Below are 20,956 nucleotides of genomic sequence, written 5' to 3' on the forward strand. Positions count from 1 at the left end.
CTTGAAGTTGAAAACTGAATTTCACAAATGTATGTGCCCCCGTTTTCCCGACATGCAAAATTAGCCACCTCCTAAACGCCCAAATCCTTTTGATTTCGAATGAATGCTGATCTGCATTTAGGGCAGTCACCCAGTTGGCAGATTCCCTATCTGTTGCTTTCCTAGCCTTTTCCTAAATGATTTCAAAGAAATTGGAAATTTATTGAACGTCTCCCTTGGTAAATTATTCCAATCCCTAACTCCCCTTCCTATAAATGAATATTTCCCCCTGTTTGTCCTCTTGAATTCCAACTTTATTTTCATATTGTGATCTTTCCTACTTTTATAAACGCCACTCAAACTTATTCGTCTACTAATGTCATTCCACGCCATCTCTCCGCTGACAGCTCGGAACATACCACATAGTCGAACAGCTCTTCTTCTTTCTCTCAATTCTTCCCAACCCAAACTTTGCAATATTTTTGTAACGCTACTCTTTTGTCGGAAATCACCCAGAACAAATCGAGCTGCTTTTCTTTGGATTTTTTCCAGTTCTTGAATCAGGTAATCCTCGTAATAATAATAATAATAATAATAATAATAATAATAATAATAATAATAATAATAATAATAATAATATGGATCAGAATGTAAACTGTGGATTTGTACAAATAAATCGACAAGTTCACCGATACAGTACGCAGGAGACGATTGAAATCATATGGCCACATCTGTAGAATGGACGACACTAAATCTGCAAAAAATCTGCTTGGTGTAATTAATTCAAAGAAGGTCAGAATCAACTGGTTAGAGGAAATAAAGCAGGACTTAAAAGAAATTAACATCACAGAAGATACCATCAGGGATCGTAAGGCTTTTGGAACTCTGGTTGGAAAGCACACGTTCACGGAAAAGGCTAAAAGAAACACAGGGAAACAACGGACGGAAGAACGCAAGAAATAGCATAGCGAGTTCTTGAAGAGATTTTGGGAGAAGAAAGGAAAATCATCATCAAGCTAACAAGTTCCAACGCGCTCTGTAAACGGGCATAACGAAGAAATAATAAATAATAATAATAATAATAATAATAATAATAATAATAATAACAATAATAATAATAATAATAATAATTTTCAGCTTAGTTTCTTTCCCCTTCTATCTGGAACCTAAATATTGAGTTTCACAAATTTACGAGCCACAGTTTCCCCGTGATCCTGTTGAGCAGACCTGTTCGATATGACAACCCTGTTGTCATAAGAGCAACATTGTTTTCTTAACATGGAATGATCTAATATTACATATTATGCGAAGAACGTAACATTTTTGTACATATGAACAATATTACTCGTAACTTTGCGGCCCGCCTGGTAGCCATAATTGTTAAAGGCATCAAATCTATAGTCTGACACCGTGGTTAGCCGATTCGAGTCCCGTTGGTCGAAAAAAATTTCACCATCAGAATGCTGGTCGTCAGGAGAGGTGGTGTTATATCATTTCTAGTCACTAGATTGCGTGACTAACGCCTGGATTCAATTCCAAACCTCTCCGCAATGATCATATGGAGTGAGTGATTCGTCCGTCAGATGGAGACGTTAAGCCTTGAGCAGACCCCTTGGCGCTATTCGAGAAGAGTAGGCTATGTGCCAGCACCGGGTTTCACCTCCTCCCTTTCTACTATCATATATCACGTCATTCATTCCATCACATTGTACGACTCGTAGGCTGAACGGTCAGCGTACTGGCCTTCGGTTCAGAGGGTCCCGGGTTCGATTCCCGGCCGGGTCGGGGATTTTAACCTTAATTGGTTAATTCCTACAGCACGGGGCTGGGTGTACGTGTTGTCTTCATCATCATTTCATCCTCATCACGACGCGCAGGTCGCCTATGGGATCAAATAGAAATACCTGCACCTGGCGAGCCGAACCCGTCCTGGGATATCCCGGTACTAAAAGCCATTTTTTTCCATTCCATTTCATTAACTCCTATCCCGTTTGGGTGGGGGCGACAGAATACATCCACGGTATCCCCTGCCTGTCGTAAGAGGAGACTAAAAGGTCCGCAGGTGTTCCTAAATTCGGAGAGTGGGTTGGCGACCACGGTGCCCTTAGCTGACTCCTGGCATTGTTTCCACTTACTTGTGCCAGGCTCCTCACATTCATCCATCCTATCCGAACTCCGACCCCGAGGCTATTAGGTTCCGAGGGCTAGGGGGTCTCATTTACAAGCCCTTCGTGGTCCTTGATTTTCTTTCGCCGATATCTTCATTTTCCAATGTGTCAGACCCCTTCCATTTATTCCTCTGACTAGTGTTAGTAGAGGATGGTTGCCTATTTGTACTTCCTCTTAAAACAGCTATCACCACCACCTCATTAACGCATGTGATGAGGTTGACGTAAGGAAAGGCAACTGGTCGTAAAAATCCAAAACTTCTACAGACTCAGATAGAGTAACAATATCATAGGCAAATCTCAGAGTTTTGATTTCATCTCCTTGTATTGTGATTCTTTCACCAAATTCCTCCTTGATTTCCTCTATCGTCTGTTTTTTGTACACAATGAAAAGGAGAGGGGACAAATTTCAGCATTGCCTCACTCCTTTGTATATTGCTGCTGCTTTTTCATAGCCTTCGATTCTGTTCACTGCAGACTGATTTTTGTACAGATTGTAGATAATATTCTTCTTCCGCGGTATCGGATCCCGATCGCCTTCAGAATCTCAAATAGCTTATTGTGAACTTTCATAGTGTAAACAATTCATTCCCGTAAGAGACGCATTCCTGGAATCAATCAATCAATCAATCAATCAATCAATCAATCAATCAATCAATCAATCAATCAATCAATCAATCACCACCGATCTGTATTTACGGCTGCAACCCAGGTGGAAATTTATCGAGCATCTCCCGTGCTAAATTACTCCTATCCCTAATTCATTTTACTATAAACGAATATGCCCCAATTTGGCCACTTGAATTCCAACTTTATCTTCATAATATAAATGTTGTATCTGTAAAAGCTCCACTTATGCTCATTCGTCTACTAAAGTCATTCCACGCCACTGACAGCTCAGAACATACCACTTAGTCGAGCAACTCGTCTCCTTACTCCCAAGTCTTCTCAGCCCTCTCATAGCATTTTTCAGTTACTTTGCGCATATTGAAAGGATTCGTCTGGCAGTCCCTCTCTGGTCTGAAACCACAGTGATTTTAATCCAACTTACTCTCAATTATTATTATTCTTTCCTATGAGGCTTGCTAAGGACCACGTGCCAAATCCAATATAGTTCTTCATATTTTGTTGTTTTCTCTTCCGTTACTTCCAATTATCTTTCATCCTTTCATTATGCTGTTTCTTTCTGTCCTCGGACCACTTCGCACCAGGTTTCTTGTTCAATCTTCCTTGGGATTCTTCCATACTTACTACCCTCTTTCTAAAAATATCTCTGTCCATAATTTCTTCTTCTCTTATATTATTTCTTTCTAAATCTTTCTTTACTTCTTGAATCCGGCTAGTTGTTGCCTTTTTATCCCGAAGGTATTTGAAAATCCTTTTGGTTAATCTGGAATCATCCATTCTGTACATATGTCCAAAAAGTTGCAATCTCGTTTTTCTTATGGTTTCTGTTATGTTTTCTATGTTCCTGTATATTTCATCATTAGATCTTAATTTCCATACCTACTTCTGTTGTCTTCACCGGGCCTAAGATTTTTCTCTTGATTCTCCTCTCTAGTACCTCAAGTTTATCTAATCTATAGTTTCGTACCTGGCATTCACTTGCATATAGGCATTCCGGTTTCACCACTGCAGTGTAGTGCCTTATTTTAAGATATTATTATTATTATTATTATTATTATTATTATTATTATTATTATTATTATTATTATTATTATTATTATTATTATTATTATTCATCGTTATGCCCGACTAAGGAATGTGATTGAACTCATTTAGCTGAAGATTTTGTTATTGTAAACAATATTTGTTAAGATCGGGAATGTAAAATAATTCAAATATTCCTTTTTCTAGATTTATCAAGTCAATACCTGGGACCGTCAGCGAGTATCCCGTCCGAAGAAATCAGTAAAACGAGTATTGTGATGGTGAACACACATCCCAGCTTCGATTACGCTCGTCCTCTGCTGCCTTCAATAGTCAATATAGCAGGCATCCACATAAAAGATCCACAACCACTTCCGAAGGTAAGGCTGTCAATCACTCTCCATCATATGGACCAATGGTCATTTTTATTCGCCGGGTGGCTCAGACGGTTGAGGTGCTGGCCTTCTGACCCCAATTTGGCAGGTTCGGTCCAGGCTCAGTCCGGTGGTATTTGAAGGTGCTCAGATACGTCAGCCTCGTGGCGGTAGATTTACTGGCGCGTAAAAGAACTGCGGGACTAAATTCCGGCACCTCGGCCTCTCCGAAAACCATAACAGTAGTTAGTGGAACGTAAAGCCAATAACATTATTATTATTATTATTATTATTATTATTATTATTATTATTAATATTATTATTATTATTAACTATTCAGTCATTTTGAAGGGGTTTTCCTAGGCAGCGTTTGTTAGGAGGATTTAAATCGTACGTAACGGTATACAGAGCGATTCTTCTTGGTTAAGAGTCATACAAACTTAATTTTAACATAGATCTCTCTTGTAGTGTTGCTATAATTATTTTCCATAGAACCGGGAGAGGAACATAGTGACTAAAATAGCTGGATTATCGACAAACTATATGTATTTTAAGCGAATATTACATAACGACAAGTGGTTTGGGTTGCGTAGCTTTCAGCTTGCATTTGGGAGGTAGTGTTCGAATCCCAATGTCGGTGGCCCTGAAGATGGTTTTCCGTGGACCCCCATTTTCACACAAGACAAATCCTGGGGCTGTACTTTAATTAAGCCCACGGTCGCTTCCTACCCACTCCTAGCCCTTTCTTATTCCATTGTCGCCGTAAGACCTATGGGCCGATTGCATAAACGATGACTAGTTTAAAGCCTTAGACAACGTCTACCTAAACAACGTCTAAATCAAACACGATCTTCCATTGCATAAACAATGTTCAGTCGATGTTTAACAAGACATCGTTAAAGTTTTAAAATTGGCTTGCAAATAGAGATAGAAGTATCTTTCATGCAACTCTTTGATTGTTGTAACCAATGAAATTCTGCGCGCGCCAACGCCAGTCAGCTGTTTGTCTTCCTACACATTACTCAAATACGGCTAGGCATGAGCATGACTTGCCCACAGGTAAGAGTATCGCTTTCGGTGGAAATTATCTCATAATTGTATCGAAACTATGGCGAAATGCCACCGTATGGAGAAGTGTAGCTTTGATTATAGCGTTGTTACGGTGAGTGGACTCTACTCATAAATACGGTAGCTTCGACGAAGGGAAAATGTGTAACCGAGTGTGTTATAGCTTGCATTCGTAGATTCGAAACGCACCATCGGCAGCCCTGAAGATTGTTTTCCATAGTTTCCCTATTTTTACACCAGGCAAATACTAGGGCTGTTATTATGGCCACGGCTCTTCTTCCCCAGTCCTCTTTAAACAATAATCACCACCACCACTTGCCTTTTCCTATTTGATAGTAGCCGGAAACTTACACGATTATATCAGGTGGCTCCCGAACGCCGTCAGAATATGAAGAGATAAGAACGGGACTGTCGCTCGCAGCATGTTACTCAGCGCTACCGGTCTAATGCATCCCTTGCATTATTAAACCTCGTTTTCCACCGCACAGTTCTAGGCTGGTGTATGGTACAGCCGCACTATATTTGCTGTCTGCATTTCGGCAATGGCTAGTGTGTTCAGCAGCGACAAATACACAGGCATTATTTTAATCTGGACAGCCTGGTCGGAATGCAGCCGGAACTCCAAACAGACGTCTGCCTTCTACACACGTATTTCGCAGAACAGTATTAGTTTTTGTTTCATACAAGCAACTCTTTTATCGAGTGGAATGTCTACACGTGTATAATTAATAAGTTATTAAATTTCCTTTTCTCCATCTTTGGCGTGTTTACAAACAGTAGCGGCGATTAGATGTGGGACGAGGAGGGACAGTCCCCCCCGCCCCCACTTTGTGAAGTAAACATTACATTTTTATTCCACTTTAGCCAGCTGGAATTAGGAATTATTTAAAAATAAACTATTTGTACAAGCCTTGTTGTCTTACCTGCTAATTTTTTTCCTTAATTTTCTTTAGTTATTAACATAATTATTGGCGAATATATGTAAAAAATACCGTTCTTCGCGGCTAATCGATTTGTATAGCGCTACGGCAAGTAGTGGAGACTTTGCTTGTGCTGTGAGGAAGGGTAGAAGGGGTACATATTTTTTGCCAAGATCGTGGACACTGAGTTATAATTCAACCGCTTGCCGCGCGCATTCGTTAGTCTGGCAGTCTCCTTAGTGTCACTTAGTTTCTTAGTGTGTATTCAAATACTAAAATATTTTTAATTGCATAACCATGCCGTACTTCTATTTAAATGTACCGGGCGAGCTGGTCGTGGGGGTTAGGGGCGCGCAGCTGTGAGCTTGCACCCGGGAGATAGTGATTTCGAATCCCGCTGTCGCCAGCCCCGAAGATGGTTTTCCGTGGTTTCCCATTTTCACACCAGGCAAATGCTGGGGCTATACCTTAATTAAGGCCGCGGCCGCTTCCTTTCCACGCGTAGCCCTTTCCTGTCTCATCGTCGCCGTAAGTCCTATCTGTGCCGGTTGCGACGTTTAGCCAATTGTAAAAAATATTCAATTCTAATCGTAATTTCAACGGGAGATAATACCAACGTTCCTTTCACTGTGCTAAATTATTTCTTTTGTTATGTTATTTATTAAGCGTATTTAACCTGCCTTGTGGTTTGTTGAGACCTGGTGAAAATTGTATTATACAGCATTGAATCAAAATCTCAAAAAACTATTATCACAAATAAACCACGGGGCAGGTTAATTGCATTCACATAATAAATTACACAACACAGACGAAAGCTTGTCAGGCGAAAGGAAAGCTGATATTATCTCCCGTTGAAATTATAATTACAATGAAATATATATTTTTTTACAATTGGCTTTACGTCACACGGACACAGATAGGGCTTATGGCGACGATGGGTAGCAACTGACCTTTTCGTGCTTGCGCATAGCAGTTTCTGAACATGAATGTAAAAAGGAAAGAGGCATAATAATTGTTTTTATCAGTCAAATTTAAAATCAAACTTACCTACGTTGAGCCGAAATGTTTCTTTACCAGCAGTGAAAAAATTACAAACATAATGAAGACGAAATGGGAGTTATGACATGATAGGTTCCATGCAATAAAGATTTTTTATTTAACGTAACTTTCGATTATATTAATATTTTCACACTCGATTACATTTTAACATTATTTTTGTTGAATTAGATGCGGCTTGAAATTCTGTGCATAACTGGATATTCACCTATTTCAACCGATACATTCAGATTTATATACAGATAGGCCTAGAGGCCTCCGTGGCTCAGGTGGCAGTGCGTCGGCCTCTCACCGCTGGGTTCCGTGGTTCAAATCCCGGTCACTCCATGTGAGTTTTGTGCTGGACAAAGCGGAGGCGGGTACTCCGGTTTTCCCTGTCATCTTTCATTCCAATAACACTCTCCAAACACTCTCAATTATGATTTCATTCCATCTGTCAGTCATAAATCATTGTCCCAGAGGAGTGCGACAGGCCTCGGCAGCCGGCACAATTCCTATCCTCGCCTCATGATGGGGGCTTCATTCATTCCATCGCTGATCCGGTCAATGACTGGACAACAGGTTGTAGGTTTTTCATACAGAGAGGCCTAATCAGCAAAAGCGACCATGAACGTGAAGAAATACGTCAGTGAACTGCAGGAAGAGATTCCTACGGCTTCGAACGAGTGTATATGTGCAGTATAGTAATACAATGCGTATACCACGTTTATTAGTAACAAAAATATGCAACGCTTATACAGGATGTATTCAAAGTATAACTATGCAAGTATTAAACGGCTGTATAAGGAGTCCTTATTAGTAAGACGGCATATCTATAACGCGATGATTTACAGGCAGATTAGTTCAAACAAAGATAACTAAAAATTACAACAAGACCTCACAGCACTGGTTGAATGGGAAAAACACAATTCCTTTCAATTCAATGTTAAGAAATGCGAATCAATGATCTGTACTGGAAAAAGACAATCAAAAATCCATTCTTATGAAATGAACGGTATCAGCCTAAAACGAGTTGCAGAAAAGGATTTATGAGTGATATTTGATAATAAACTTCAGTTCAATATACACATAAATAACGCCGTAAATAAGGCCTATCGGAACCTATGATTAACAATGAGAAACGCAAACAAAATTCAAAAATACCAGAGCGATAATACAGGTATATCATTCACTAGTTAGAACAGTAATAGAATATGCCTCTATAGTCTGGAATCCATTTTCACACCAGGCAAATGCTGGGGCTGTACCTTAATTGAATCGTTTGTTGCAGAAACAGCACTTCTCCACTTTTTGACACTATATGAGTTATTAATACTGTCATGATTAATGCACGAAGGGCTACCTTTTTGTGGAGAAAAAACACTTCTACCATATATCTCTGCCTGTCAGTCGCGAATGAAAGTTTCCGTTTTGTGCAGAAAGAACACTTATCCTGGAGAGGTGTTGTTTTTACTTCACTTGAGTCGCTAGGAAGAGGTGTGAAAAGAGATGCAAAAGTCGCGTTTCATATAAATCAATTTATGGAGTTTCAGTATGAGGCAAATCATGTCTTAGGAAAATACTGTATTGATGGACTGTGCGTTCATACTTTCAAGTTGCGTATTTCTGCAACCCGTCTCCCTGTATTACCAACTAGACTTGCTTATCCACAAGGCTATGTTCCATTAAATGAAAAGAAATTAGCAGACATAAAGAAGTTGGAATCTTATATACCTGAAGAACACCATGAGGTTTATAATGAACTGTTTGCATGGACAACATCAGTGCAATAGAAGTGAGAAGCATCGTTCAAAGATAAGAGACTTACATGTTATTTGTATTATATTGTGTTGTTTTGTTTGATATATATTTTGAACTTTGGAAAGGGACATAAAAGGAGTATTCTTCTGTTCATTTTTCTATACAATGTGGTATAACCATAATATGTGCAAATAAGTAAGTCTTACAAATAACTATTAAATAATGGGTTTAAACACTGTATTTCCTCGGCACAAAATTTGTACTTTATTTAATAAAGTTCCTTTTGAAATTGAAATGACGTTAAAATCAATGTTATACTTCCTTATATTCTCATTAATGGTGTTTGTTGCAGAAACAGCACGTCTCCACCATTTTCAACAAAGTCTGTAAAGGAACGTATTGGACTAATTCATACAAACAACCTATCTGTCATAGTCATTTCAACAGTAGAATAAGCATAATAAATATCGGAAGGATAGAAATGACATTACACACTACAGACAGTTTTTCCTGTTTTCTGAACAATTTGGTACGTTGGAGAAGTGTCGTTTTGGAAACAAACGATTCAATTAAGGCCACGGCCGCGTCCTTCCAACTCCTAGGCCTTTCCTCTCCATCGTCGCCATAAGACCTTTCTGTGTCGGTGCGACGTAAAGCCACTAGCATTTTTCCACGAATGTAAAGCAAGCTCTATACTGATCCCACGCTGAAACATGATCATGAATTGTTGTCGCGTAGATACGGTACAGCTGTCAATGTGAGTGAAGAGCAAATACAATTTGATTCTCGCAGAGGTCTCTACAACTCTACTCAAGTTACACTAACATAGCATGTACATTCAGATTACACAATCACAACACAAGAACTCCTATAAAATATTCTGCGTAATAATTACTTGTTCCTACAAATATGGACACAATTCATTATCGCTAGGGGTTACTATAGTGCTATTAAAACAATGTGCGTGTTCTGACAGTTCGCACCACGTGGCGCCGAACAAAGGAGTGGGAACGCTGTGTTGCCACATGATCCGGCAGGAGTTCCTACATCACGGTTAACATCTCTCGTTCTGCGCTAGGCTCTGCAGAAAATAATATCCATTAACGGCGATCATGAAAGAGTTAGAAAAACGTTAAATATCGTTGCTATTATTCCAAGATGGCTCAGCAGTAATTTTATCAGCTCAAATATCGTAAGTCAAACTCCTCATTCCCCTTCCTCATAGGCTTTAATCAGTCGGGTTTTGCCCGGTGTTGATAATCTGTCATGTGATGGTCCAGATGCATCCACTCCCTCTCTTTCCCCTTCACCTTCTTCCCAAGGTTCCTTTTATTTATTTTCTTTTTCTTTCCCTATTCTAATTACTGTAGCTTGAGAAATTTTTAAAGCTGCTGCTGTTCTTTCTACAACTTTGTTAACGTCTATCAGTGGGCCTCCATTTTCCCTTTAAGCCTCAAAATATTCTCCTAAGGCACATACCATATCGCGAGTTTGACCACGAACAGCGAAGCCATGCCCCCCCATTACGCTTGCCTTTACTCGAGGTGAATACATTCTTCGTCGCCCTCGTCGTTTATCGGCGCTATGAACGGGTTGCAACATTTTGAGTTCAGTAAATGAGACGGTGTTAAAATTACACTATGCTACACAATACTATAATTTACACTACACTAGAATGCCAGCCTCGATAACGATACACTTTATTAACATGAACACAATAGCACTATAATATTGAGTTGATTTCGAAAACACACTATACAGACAATGATATCTCTCAAAGTAGACATTGTTAGCCCAGCCACATGTGCTACGGTATACTATATTGGCAACGTGGTACTCGGACCGACCGCCTCACAAAGCTTTAAGACAGCAGGGGTAGGAAAAGGGAGAGCGCATGTCGAGTTGGGATTGGCTGAAACGGGAGGCGTGTACTGGTTGCCATAGTAACTGCCACCTCCTACTACCACGCCTTGAGCTGTCAGAACACGCACATTGTTTTAATAGCACTATATATACCCACATTTATGCGGACATGTCCGGGTTTTCGACGTTTAATATGGCGTCCACGTATTTTATTTTTAGAAAGTAAGATCTTTTGATTTTTGTTTTCATCTCGTATCGTCAACAAGTTAAATAAATTTATATCGATTATTGAATTACACCGTTTGCTATTCGCTTAAAATCGATCTGTTTGCTAGTAAAACCGAAAATATCGATTTACATTGCTTACAATAGATATATAGATATTTTTAGCTAGCTTAGAGATAGTTGCGATAGTTCTCCTTAATACAGGCACAGTGGAGAAAGGAGAGCAGACCGACAGTTGATTCTGTAAAAGGGATTGCAATGGTAAAATTTAATTTTACACATGTGAACTGCAAAAACTATTTTAAATATTTGTGTCAAATGAAAGAACTTTTAAAAAGATTCAGTCCAGTGAGAAATACCCAGGAGACATAGGCTCTGAAGTGTAGTAGGTACTGTATGTGCGATGTGTGTAATTTTCTTTATTTTGTTTGTTTTTTACGTAAACATAGCTAGTTGACAACATAAAACTGAACTAATAATGTTTCATTCGGGATTCGGCAGTCCTAAGAGCGTGTTGGTCAATCCCGTTGAGGGTGTCCTAATTTTGGCGGTTCATAATATAGTAACCCTAATTATGGCACTATTTTACAGTTCTATACCATAGACTGTCTGAAGATATACAGAAAACTACCTTCCCGGCAATATCAAAAGATAAAGAAATACCAAATGCAGGCTTGATACCATCGAATAATGCTCGTGACTGTTTTGTTGTTAGCCATTTTATGTTAGTCGTCTTATAACACCGTTTATTTTGTTAGTACTCTGTTTGTATGTTTTTTGGTGTGATGCACGTGAAAATGAATGTTTTTTAAATAATCACTTGGTTTCAAACTGCTACTAAAACAATATAAACTGTACCGCACCATTATGAGCCTGTGCACAAGTGACTTGATAAATAACTAGAAAGTTTCTGTGCAGATGTAAAATAACCGATAACTACAGTTAAATGTGAAAACATGCACATATTTTAATCTAAAAAGTGTCTTTTTTTCTTCACAGGATTTAAAAAACTTCCTGGATGAAGCTAAAGAAGGTGTGATTTACTTCAGCCTGGGAACTAATCTTCGAAGTGATAAACTGAGGAAAGATAAAAGAGAGGCCCTCTTGAGTGCATTTGCTGAATTACCACAGAAAGTATTGTGGAAATGGGAATCTGATTCTCTACCAGGACAACCCAAAAATGTTATTGTGAGGAAGTGGTTATCGCAAAGAGACATTCTCGGTAAGATTTATACTATTCGGCATGTAAGCGAATACAAACAGGGAACAACCTTACTCTCTCCCTTATTAATACTGAAGGTACTGATTTATATTTATTTTCTAACTGCTGCGTTCGATTCAGTGTTGCTTAGAAACCCGACTTGCCGATACGACGTCTTACAACACGGCCTCTCAATCGTCCCAAATCTCACGCGTGCAAAACGAGGCGCAGAGGCTCTGTGCACGGACTCGGCTCGGTTCGGTCCAGCGTTTTGTCTCGGCTCAACTCGGCTCCGATGGTGGACGCTGCAGAACGAGTGAGGAAGGGAGAAACAGGCGGAGCGAGCGAGACAGGCGTCGGGAAAGAGACAGACAGAGCTATTGCTCAAAATCGGGAGTGGGGGTTCTGCACTCTGGTCAACTTGGCGAAGTCGTCTTATGCACCTTGCGCTGCGCAATGCACTGGTGCATGCACCCTGAGAGGCCTTGGCTTACAGTTACCGGTCATTTCGCATGGTGGCAATATGTAGGCGTACTTCTTTCTTTGGAACTTGCGAGATTATACGTACTGCACCTGCCGTGTTGTGAATATCATTACTGTTACATTTGCGAGAATAAGTACATCATGTTTTCTTTTTCTGTACGATTGTAAATCTATTTGAATGTGTATGTTGGGTATTCAGCCCGAAGGCTGGTTTGATCTTCCACAGCTATGCCAACAGCTGTCATATATGGCCTAGGCATCACTGAAGAGGCGTACTAGGGAAATGAGGAGTGAGGTAGTTTCCCGTTGCTTTCCTCATCTATTTGAATAATACCAGGTAAATGGAATTGTGGCATGTTCAAATAATGCATTTAATAAAGCAGTTGGTGTGAAATAACGAACACAGCATTTTGTTAATACGGTCTTATTTCGTCCAGTTATTATGTACCGTATCGAATTCAATTAGGATGTCTAAGAGGCAAGACAAAATAACTCCTCCAACAAGGAAACGAACGTTACCTCCTCTATTCTATGGCAGGCCTAAGTTTCTGACATAATGAGAATCAGTTGAAATGGAAAGAAGTTTCTTTATCAACTTAACCATGTCTTGTCTCGACTTTGGTACTGTTTACGACATATGTGTATGTAGTATATTTGCTTGTGTGTATTATTACAGCGTGGTTTCGCTTCAGCCAGATAGGTAATAGCAAATTTCAGGTGCCACGTGCCAGAAGCGACCGTGCCGAATGCGACCACGCCAAAATCGTGCCGCTAGTGACCAATCAATCAATCAATCAATCAATCAATCAATCAATCAATCAATCAATCAATCAATCAATCAATCAATCAATCAATCAATCAATCAATCACCTTAGATTTGTATCTAGGGCTGAAGTGGCAGATTGTCTATCGGATGTTTACCTAGTCTTTTCTTAGAATTTAAGAGAGTTTGGATTTTTTTTTGCAAGTTGCTTTACGTCGCACCGACACAGATAGGTCTTATGGCGACGATGGGACAGGAAAGGGCTAGGAATGGGAAGGAAGCGGCCGTGGCCTTAATTAAGGTACAGCACCAGCATTTGCCTGGTGTGAAAATGGGAAACCACGGAAAACCATCTTCAGAGCTGCCGACAGTGGGGTTCGAACCCACTATCTCCCGAATACTGGATACTGGCCGCACAGTTTGGAAATTTATCGAACATTTCTCTTGGTAAATTACTCCAATACCTAACTCTTCTTCCTATAAACGAATATTTGCCCCAATTTGTCCTCTTGAATTCCAACTTCGTCTTCATATGGTGATCTCTCCTATTTTTAAAAGCACCACTTAAACTTATTCGTCTACTAATGTTATTCCACGCCAGTTTTTCACTGACAGCTCGGAACATACCGCTTAGTCGAGCAGCTCGTCTCCTTCCTCGCAAGTCTTAGCGTAACAGTGCAGGTTAAACACCCGAAAATTACGGTATTGTGATCCTCTCTCCAAGATCTATTGTGTTAATTTGATGCATCAGTTACCTTCCATCTTGTATATACTGGAATGTGCTCTGATTATGTAACATGATCTCAAGAAACTTCAAAATACAGTATCTGAATAAATGCTACTACCTTGAACGTTTTCAAATTTTACTTTTTAGTTTTAATGCTGGGAGTGTCCGACGATATGTTCGACTCACCAGATCTGTAGCTGCATTTTTCCGGTACACCCTGTGAGAGCACGGGCTAGAACTGGGAAGCAAGTGGTTAAGGCCATCATGAGAAAGGTAACATCCAGGCCAACGAGCTAGAATAACATAGAGAGGCGGAAGCGCTGCCTGGGTGAACCTAATAGAACAAACGTCCGCCATGTTTCCTGTTGTCACACAAGCAAGGGGGCATGGCTTTTAAATGACGAAAAGTGTAGAAAATGCGCATTTTAGAATCGCTGGGGGAGAATTAAAGTCCGTTGCCGAAAGCTTGAAGCATGAAAGCTAATACCGCCACTTCATCATATTGCGGCACGAGGCTAACATCACGATCAGTTGATTGTAGGGTAGTTGGAAATCATCGCACAGTGACATACGAATAGGCCTCGAAATCGGAACAAGAGCGTTACCCTGCTTGGCTGTTGTGGTTAAGCGTAAATTAGAATAAAAACGATGGGCATAAATATTTATGACAGGAAACCTTAAAATCAAAGGGACCTATAATAGGTTACAACCTCATTCTGTTAATATTTTTAAAATTATTGCATCCTCATGAGTACTGTGTTCCTTTCTTAATCTGTTTACCCTCCCCGGTTGGTTTTTCCCACGGACTCAGCGACGGATCCCACCTCTATCACCTCAAGGACAGTGTTCTGGAGCGTGAGACATTGGGTCGGGGGATACAACTGTGAGGGAGGGCTGCATCTGCTATGCTGAACAGGGGCCTTGTGGGGTGGGAGAAGGAAGCGGCCGTGGCCTTAAGTTATGTACCATCCCGGCATTTGCCTGGAGGAGAAGTGGGAAACCACGGAAAATCACTTCGAGGATGGCTGAGGTGGGAGTCGAACCCACTTCTACTCAGTTGACCTCCCCAGGCTGATAGAATCCCGTTACAGCCCTCGTACCCCTTTTCAAATTTCGTGTCGGAGCTGGGAATCGAACCCGGGCTTCCAGGGGTGGCAGCTGCTCACGCTAACCAGTGCACCACAGAGGCGGCCCATGAATACTTTACCACAGTAATCGTTTAGTGTAATTATTTATTATAATATAGAGGGGATATCATGTTTCCCCCATTGCCATATCATACTGGGATTACTAGCTTGAAAGTTGTCCATTATGAAGTGTGGCATAGTTTTAAAAACCAAGGCAACAGACATCTACAATAAAGGCTGTATACATTTCAAAAATAGCAGTAAAATGCTGTATTTATCATACTTGGTGTACGTTTGAACGAAATAAGTGATTTTTTTGTGGTTACGTTTTCTTGGTGGTGGGCGTTCCATTTCCTTTATTTGTAAATGTGAATGAAATTAAATAGGGCTGGAAATGTACAGAGCATAAGCAACTGAATTGAGTGGGATACCATTTATCTCTTTTCGCCCTCACAACGCATTGTTCAGTTAATTCCTTGTTCTTTAAACGAAATCTGAAACAAAATTCGACAAATAATTACCGTGGCTATCCGTACTTTCGCTAAGTAAACAATAAAATGGATTTAATTACAAACAGAAATTACAAAAAGGAATCTCGGCTATAATTCAGTAATACGTACTTAAAGTACGATATATCCTTGGTTTTATTACTCCGATTAGTACAACCATACGCTGAGCTTACGGCTGGCATTCTTGAAAGCGAGAATCTATCTTTTCACTTCTTAAAACTTAGGGAATTAAATTGGCATGCACGATCTCCCTGTCACCTCAACATATGCTCTCGCGCCAATTCGCTTTGTTTTGACAACCGTTAACATGGCTGCCCCTTATCAACTTGCTTCAAGCAGGGAGCGCTGATGTCAGGTATACAGCCCCTCTATGTTATTCTAGCTCGTTGATCCAGGCATTTGGCTGGAGATGAAAAATGGCCGACGGGGACTGCGAACCCTGCCGTCTCCCAAAATAGCCATAACACAATGAGATAACCTGTCTGGTGCCTTTTCTCAGACATGGAAGCGCATTCCATATATGGGCAAGTTGTAGGATGAAAAGTAAACGCATCACTATATTTCGTGTTGTAAAAACTATCAGTTCCCCCAGGAGTGTTACGTAAAGCAGGGGCAGTAGCTGCTTATAGGAGTGGTTCAAGTGACACTGCGCAGTAAATTCTTCAAAAGCAACTTAGGAAGGTGAAGCTCTAACATTTCTGTTTCCCGAAAATCCAGGGACTGATCCTGATGATCCCTAAGAACTGTGCATATAGATAAGGTAATTGTAAAACAAATATAATCTTCGTTAAAATGTAAGTGAACTTGTGTTATTCTATTATTCAGTACAGAATTACCTGACTGTATATTTCCCCACCCTTTTTAGAGCTTTGACCGTAAAATATCTCTTATGACCTATCTATGTTTTCTCTGGGGAAGAACCCGGGAATGTTTATGGCATTCCAAATTATAAATTATTTTGATTTAGTTTTCAACGACGAGTTCTTGAGTTAGTTTCGTATATTATCTTTGTGTGTGATGTAGTGTTTTATGTTTTGCCTTTTTCTACCACTACAAGAGCTAATGTGAGTCAATGCATTGTTTCACTTCAGCCCTTATAACTACATTCGGTGTCCAGCTCCGTGGCTAAATGGTTAGCGTGCTGGCCTTTGGTCACAGGGGTCCCGGATTCGATTCCCGGCAGGGTGGAGAATTTTAACCATCATTGGTTAATTTCGCTGGCACGGCGGCTGGGTGCATGTGTCGTCTTCATCATCATTTCATCCTCATCACGACGCGCAGGTAGCTTACGGCGTGAAATCAAAAGACCTGCACATGGCGAGCCGAACATGTCCTCGGACACTCCCGGCACTAAAAGGCATAGGTCATTTCAATATTACGTTTGGTGTGGACATTTTTCAAAAAATGATAAAACGGCTGAGGATATTGAACCAAGGGCATATTACAGAAATAACTATGTGATTATGAAACTTGCTTAAAGCTTTATGGGAGCGAAAGCTGGGTGGACTCAGGATATCTTATTCATAAGTTAGAAGTAACAGACATGAAAGTAGCAAGAATGATTGCTGGTACAAACAGGTGGGAACAATGGCAGGAGGGAACTCGGAATGAGGAGATAAAGGCTAATTTAGGAATGAACTCGATGGATGAAGCTGTACGCATAAACCGGCTTCGGTGGTGGGGTCATGTGAGGCGAATGGAGGAGGATAGGTTACCTAGGAGAATAATGGACTCTGTTATGGAGGGTAAGAGAAGTAGAGGGAGACCAAGACGACGATGGTTAGACTCTGTTTCTAACGATTTAAAGATAAGAGGTATAGAACTAAATGAGGCCACAACACTAGTTGCAAATCGAGGATTGTGGCGACGTTTAGTAAATTCTCAGAGGCTTGCAGACTGAACGCTGAAAGGCATAACAGTCTATAATGATAATGTATGTATGTATGTATGTATGTATGTATGTATGAAACTTAATATAAGAATAATAGTTAACACCACCTTTCCACTACTTATCTTTCCTTATATTTAGGATATAAACATTACAACAGGCGTTGTGAGATGGGGCATGTTTCGCTTAACTGTCGTTAAGCATCATCAGCCGAAATAAATCTTAGCCTAAAGTTAGGTCAGGGCCCTGAACCTAGTGTCCTTAAAATATATGGCACCCTAAGAATCAACATTTACATTTAGAAAATCAAACAGGCTTAAAACTAGTGTGAAAAAACATAGAATGTTAACAACTTGGCTAAGAGAAAAACATACAATCGTGCTGAAATAGAGGTTAAAAACAGAAAGTGCAATACGGAGCTGGTAGTGAAATAATTAAAATCATTAGGATATCATTGCTACCAGTCAGTCCATCAGAACGTTCAAACATAAAACAAGTGTGAAAATATATAAGAGTGTTCATCATGGCTAAGTGAAAAAACACGTAATCGTGTTGCCAGAGGTTAAAAACATAAGGTACAACACAGAGCTGACAGTGTAATAATCAAACTCATTGCTACCAGTCAGTTAAAAAGAATGTTCATACATAACAAAAAATGATGATTATATTCTTTTGAATGAAGAAACAATTAAATCTCGCTCTTGTATAGATATATTTTAAGGACACTAGGTTCGGGGCCCTGACCTAACTTTAGGCTAAGATTTATTTCGGCTGATGATGCTTAACGACAGTTAAGCGAAACATGTCCCATCTCGCAACCCCTGTTGTAATGTTTATATCCTAAATATAAGGAAAGATAAGTATTGGTGTTAACTATTATTCTTATTTTAAGTTTCATAATTTGATGTCCAATACGGTCTACAATGAGATTTATTACTTGTAATAATTATGTGAATAAATTATTTTGGCTAGGATTTGTATAAACAGAAAACTAGTAAAAAAACAAGCGATTTTAGGCAGTTCTTTCGAAATCTGTTTCTTTAGTTTGATAAAACTATCCAAGAGCCACAATTTGGAACCTTTCCGGGTCCTTTAGTCCTTTAACTTTCGCACAATTGAAGAAATTGCTTTATTTTACATTTTTCATAGTACTTTGTCTGCTACGAAATTTGTTAGCATTTAAACATTGGATTACAATAAAATTACTCTCTCCCTACTTTCAGATTATCTAGAACTAGGGGATGGGAGTATTGTATTCTACAAGTAATCCGAGTACTTTTACTCAATTACTTCCCATCTCTGGTTGTAAGTTGTTCAACAACCTGTCACAGACGGTTAATGCAGAATTCATTGCAATAGTTTTGATCATCTAAAATGTACAGTTAATACAATGAGGACTATATCAGGAACCATCCAATCCACACCTTTGGATTGGTTACCAGTTCTTTCAAATATTCCACCTCCTCTTCTGCGAAGACAAATGGCACTGAAGAAAGAATGGGTTAAATGCTGTGACAATCCTCTTCTACCAATACATCAAGACTGCCTACGTGAAGATCTCAGGCTGAAATCTAGGAACCCTTCTTGGTTACTAGGAAAGAGGCTAGCCCAAGATGAATTTCATACTAACACTGCCTGGCGCGATGGGTGGGCAGCTTCAAACCCTGACAGATTACGTCTAATTTCGGATCCAGTTATGCAACCTCCTGGTTTCAACTTACCCAGAAAAATCTGGTCATCACTTAATCGGATCAGAACTCAACATGGCAGATGCAACTTCTGGAAACACAAGTGGAAGATTACCAGCGACCCTTATTGCGACTGCTCTGACGTGCCTCAGACCGTTCAACATGTCGTCACAGAGTGCCCACTCCGAAGATTCAGTGGGACAATAAAGGACATCCACGAGGCCAGTGATGAAGCTGTGAGTTGGATAACAAAACTGGACATTCAGCTTTAGCAGCAATGCAGATATTGATGAGCTCAAATGTATAAATATTGTTTGTTTATTACGTACTTGTTCTGTGTGTATAGATGAAACTGTTTTTCGTGTAAGTGTACATATTTGTAAATAACCAAATTGTAACAATGCATCCTCATGCCATACGAAATATATATATAGTTAATCAGAATGACAGTTCGTTTCTCAGACTCTTCCTCTTATAGTAGGCTGTATATCTGTAAATTTTCAAGTAAGGGCTGCTGGTGTTCTGTATAATATGCATGAAACCATTAATTCTTCCACTTCAGCTCATCCAAATGTACGTCTGTTCATCACACATTCTGGTCTGCTAAGCACGCACGAAGCAATTTATAGAGGAGTGCCTATGGTCGGGATTCCCTTCTTTATGGATCAGCAGACAAACATCCAGAAAGTCATCGATCATGGAGTTGGACTGAGACTCGATTACGAGGACATCACAAAAGAAACAGTATTAAAGGCGATACGGACAGTATTGGATGATCCAAGGTGAGAAATCTCAAACATTTTTTTTATTTTTTTTTTATTTTGGTATCTGATCCAAGATATATGGATTTGCTAACTGACACAGTAATTTTTTCTAAAGAAATGTGTCTTGTTTGTTCTCATTGCATTGCCTAAAACACATCACTATTAACCACTGAAGTCGTTTCAGGAACTAACTATCGCTATTTTTTAATTATTTTTATTTTTTTGCTACTTGCTGTACGTCGCACCGACACAGATAGGTCTTGTGGCGACGATGGGACAGGGAGGGGCTAGGAGTGGGAAGGAAGCGGCCGTGGCCTTAATTAAGGTACAGCCCCAGCATTTGCCTGGTGTGAAAATGGGAAACCACGGAAAACCATTTTCAGGGCTGCCGACAGTGGTGTTTAACCTACTATCTCCCGAATACTGGATACTGGCCGCACTTAAGCGACTGCAGCTATCGAGCTCGGTAACTATCGCTATTGGCATTTAACAGTGGCGTATGCTGGGTTCAAGACGTGGGCTACCACCGGACGTAGGTTACCCCTTTCCGATAGTCGGTTAAGTGAACGTCAAGCCTTAAGCGTTTTGAGCTGCAGCCAATAGCCAACGGAGAAGCCTGCTGTGTTGACAAGGCTGCTTCACAAGCTACTGCCCTGGCCTCTGCTACTGTCAACACCTGATCAGTCGAGATGGTAGCCAAGGTTTAGCAAATTGAAGTCCAGCTTTGTGGCTAAATGGATAGAATGTTTGCCTTTGGTCCGAT

The 20,956-nt window shown here is 40.1% G+C and overlaps 1 protein-coding gene across 1 annotated transcript in view; it reads left to right on the top strand.

Annotated features, from left to right (window-relative positions):
• The window catches only part of LOC137502691 (UDP-glucosyltransferase 2-like), a 39,316-nt gene that overhangs the window by 17,195 nt on the left and 1,165 nt on the right, over positions 1-20,956 (top strand). Inside the window, exons 4-6 of the mRNA XM_068229652.1 lie at positions 4,005-4,177; positions 12,043-12,265; positions 19,992-20,211. Coding sequence (XP_068085753.1) covers positions 4,005-4,177; positions 12,043-12,265; positions 19,992-20,211 — 616 coding nt within the window. The remainder of the gene's footprint in view (positions 1-4,004; positions 4,178-12,042; positions 12,266-19,991; positions 20,212-20,956) is intronic.

The sequence above is a fragment of the Anabrus simplex genome, chromosome 11 (genome assembly GCF_040414725.1).
Source record: "Anabrus simplex isolate iqAnaSimp1 chromosome 11, ASM4041472v1, whole genome shotgun sequence".
Taxonomy (NCBI): Eukaryota; Metazoa; Arthropoda; class Insecta; order Orthoptera; family Tettigoniidae; genus Anabrus; species Anabrus simplex.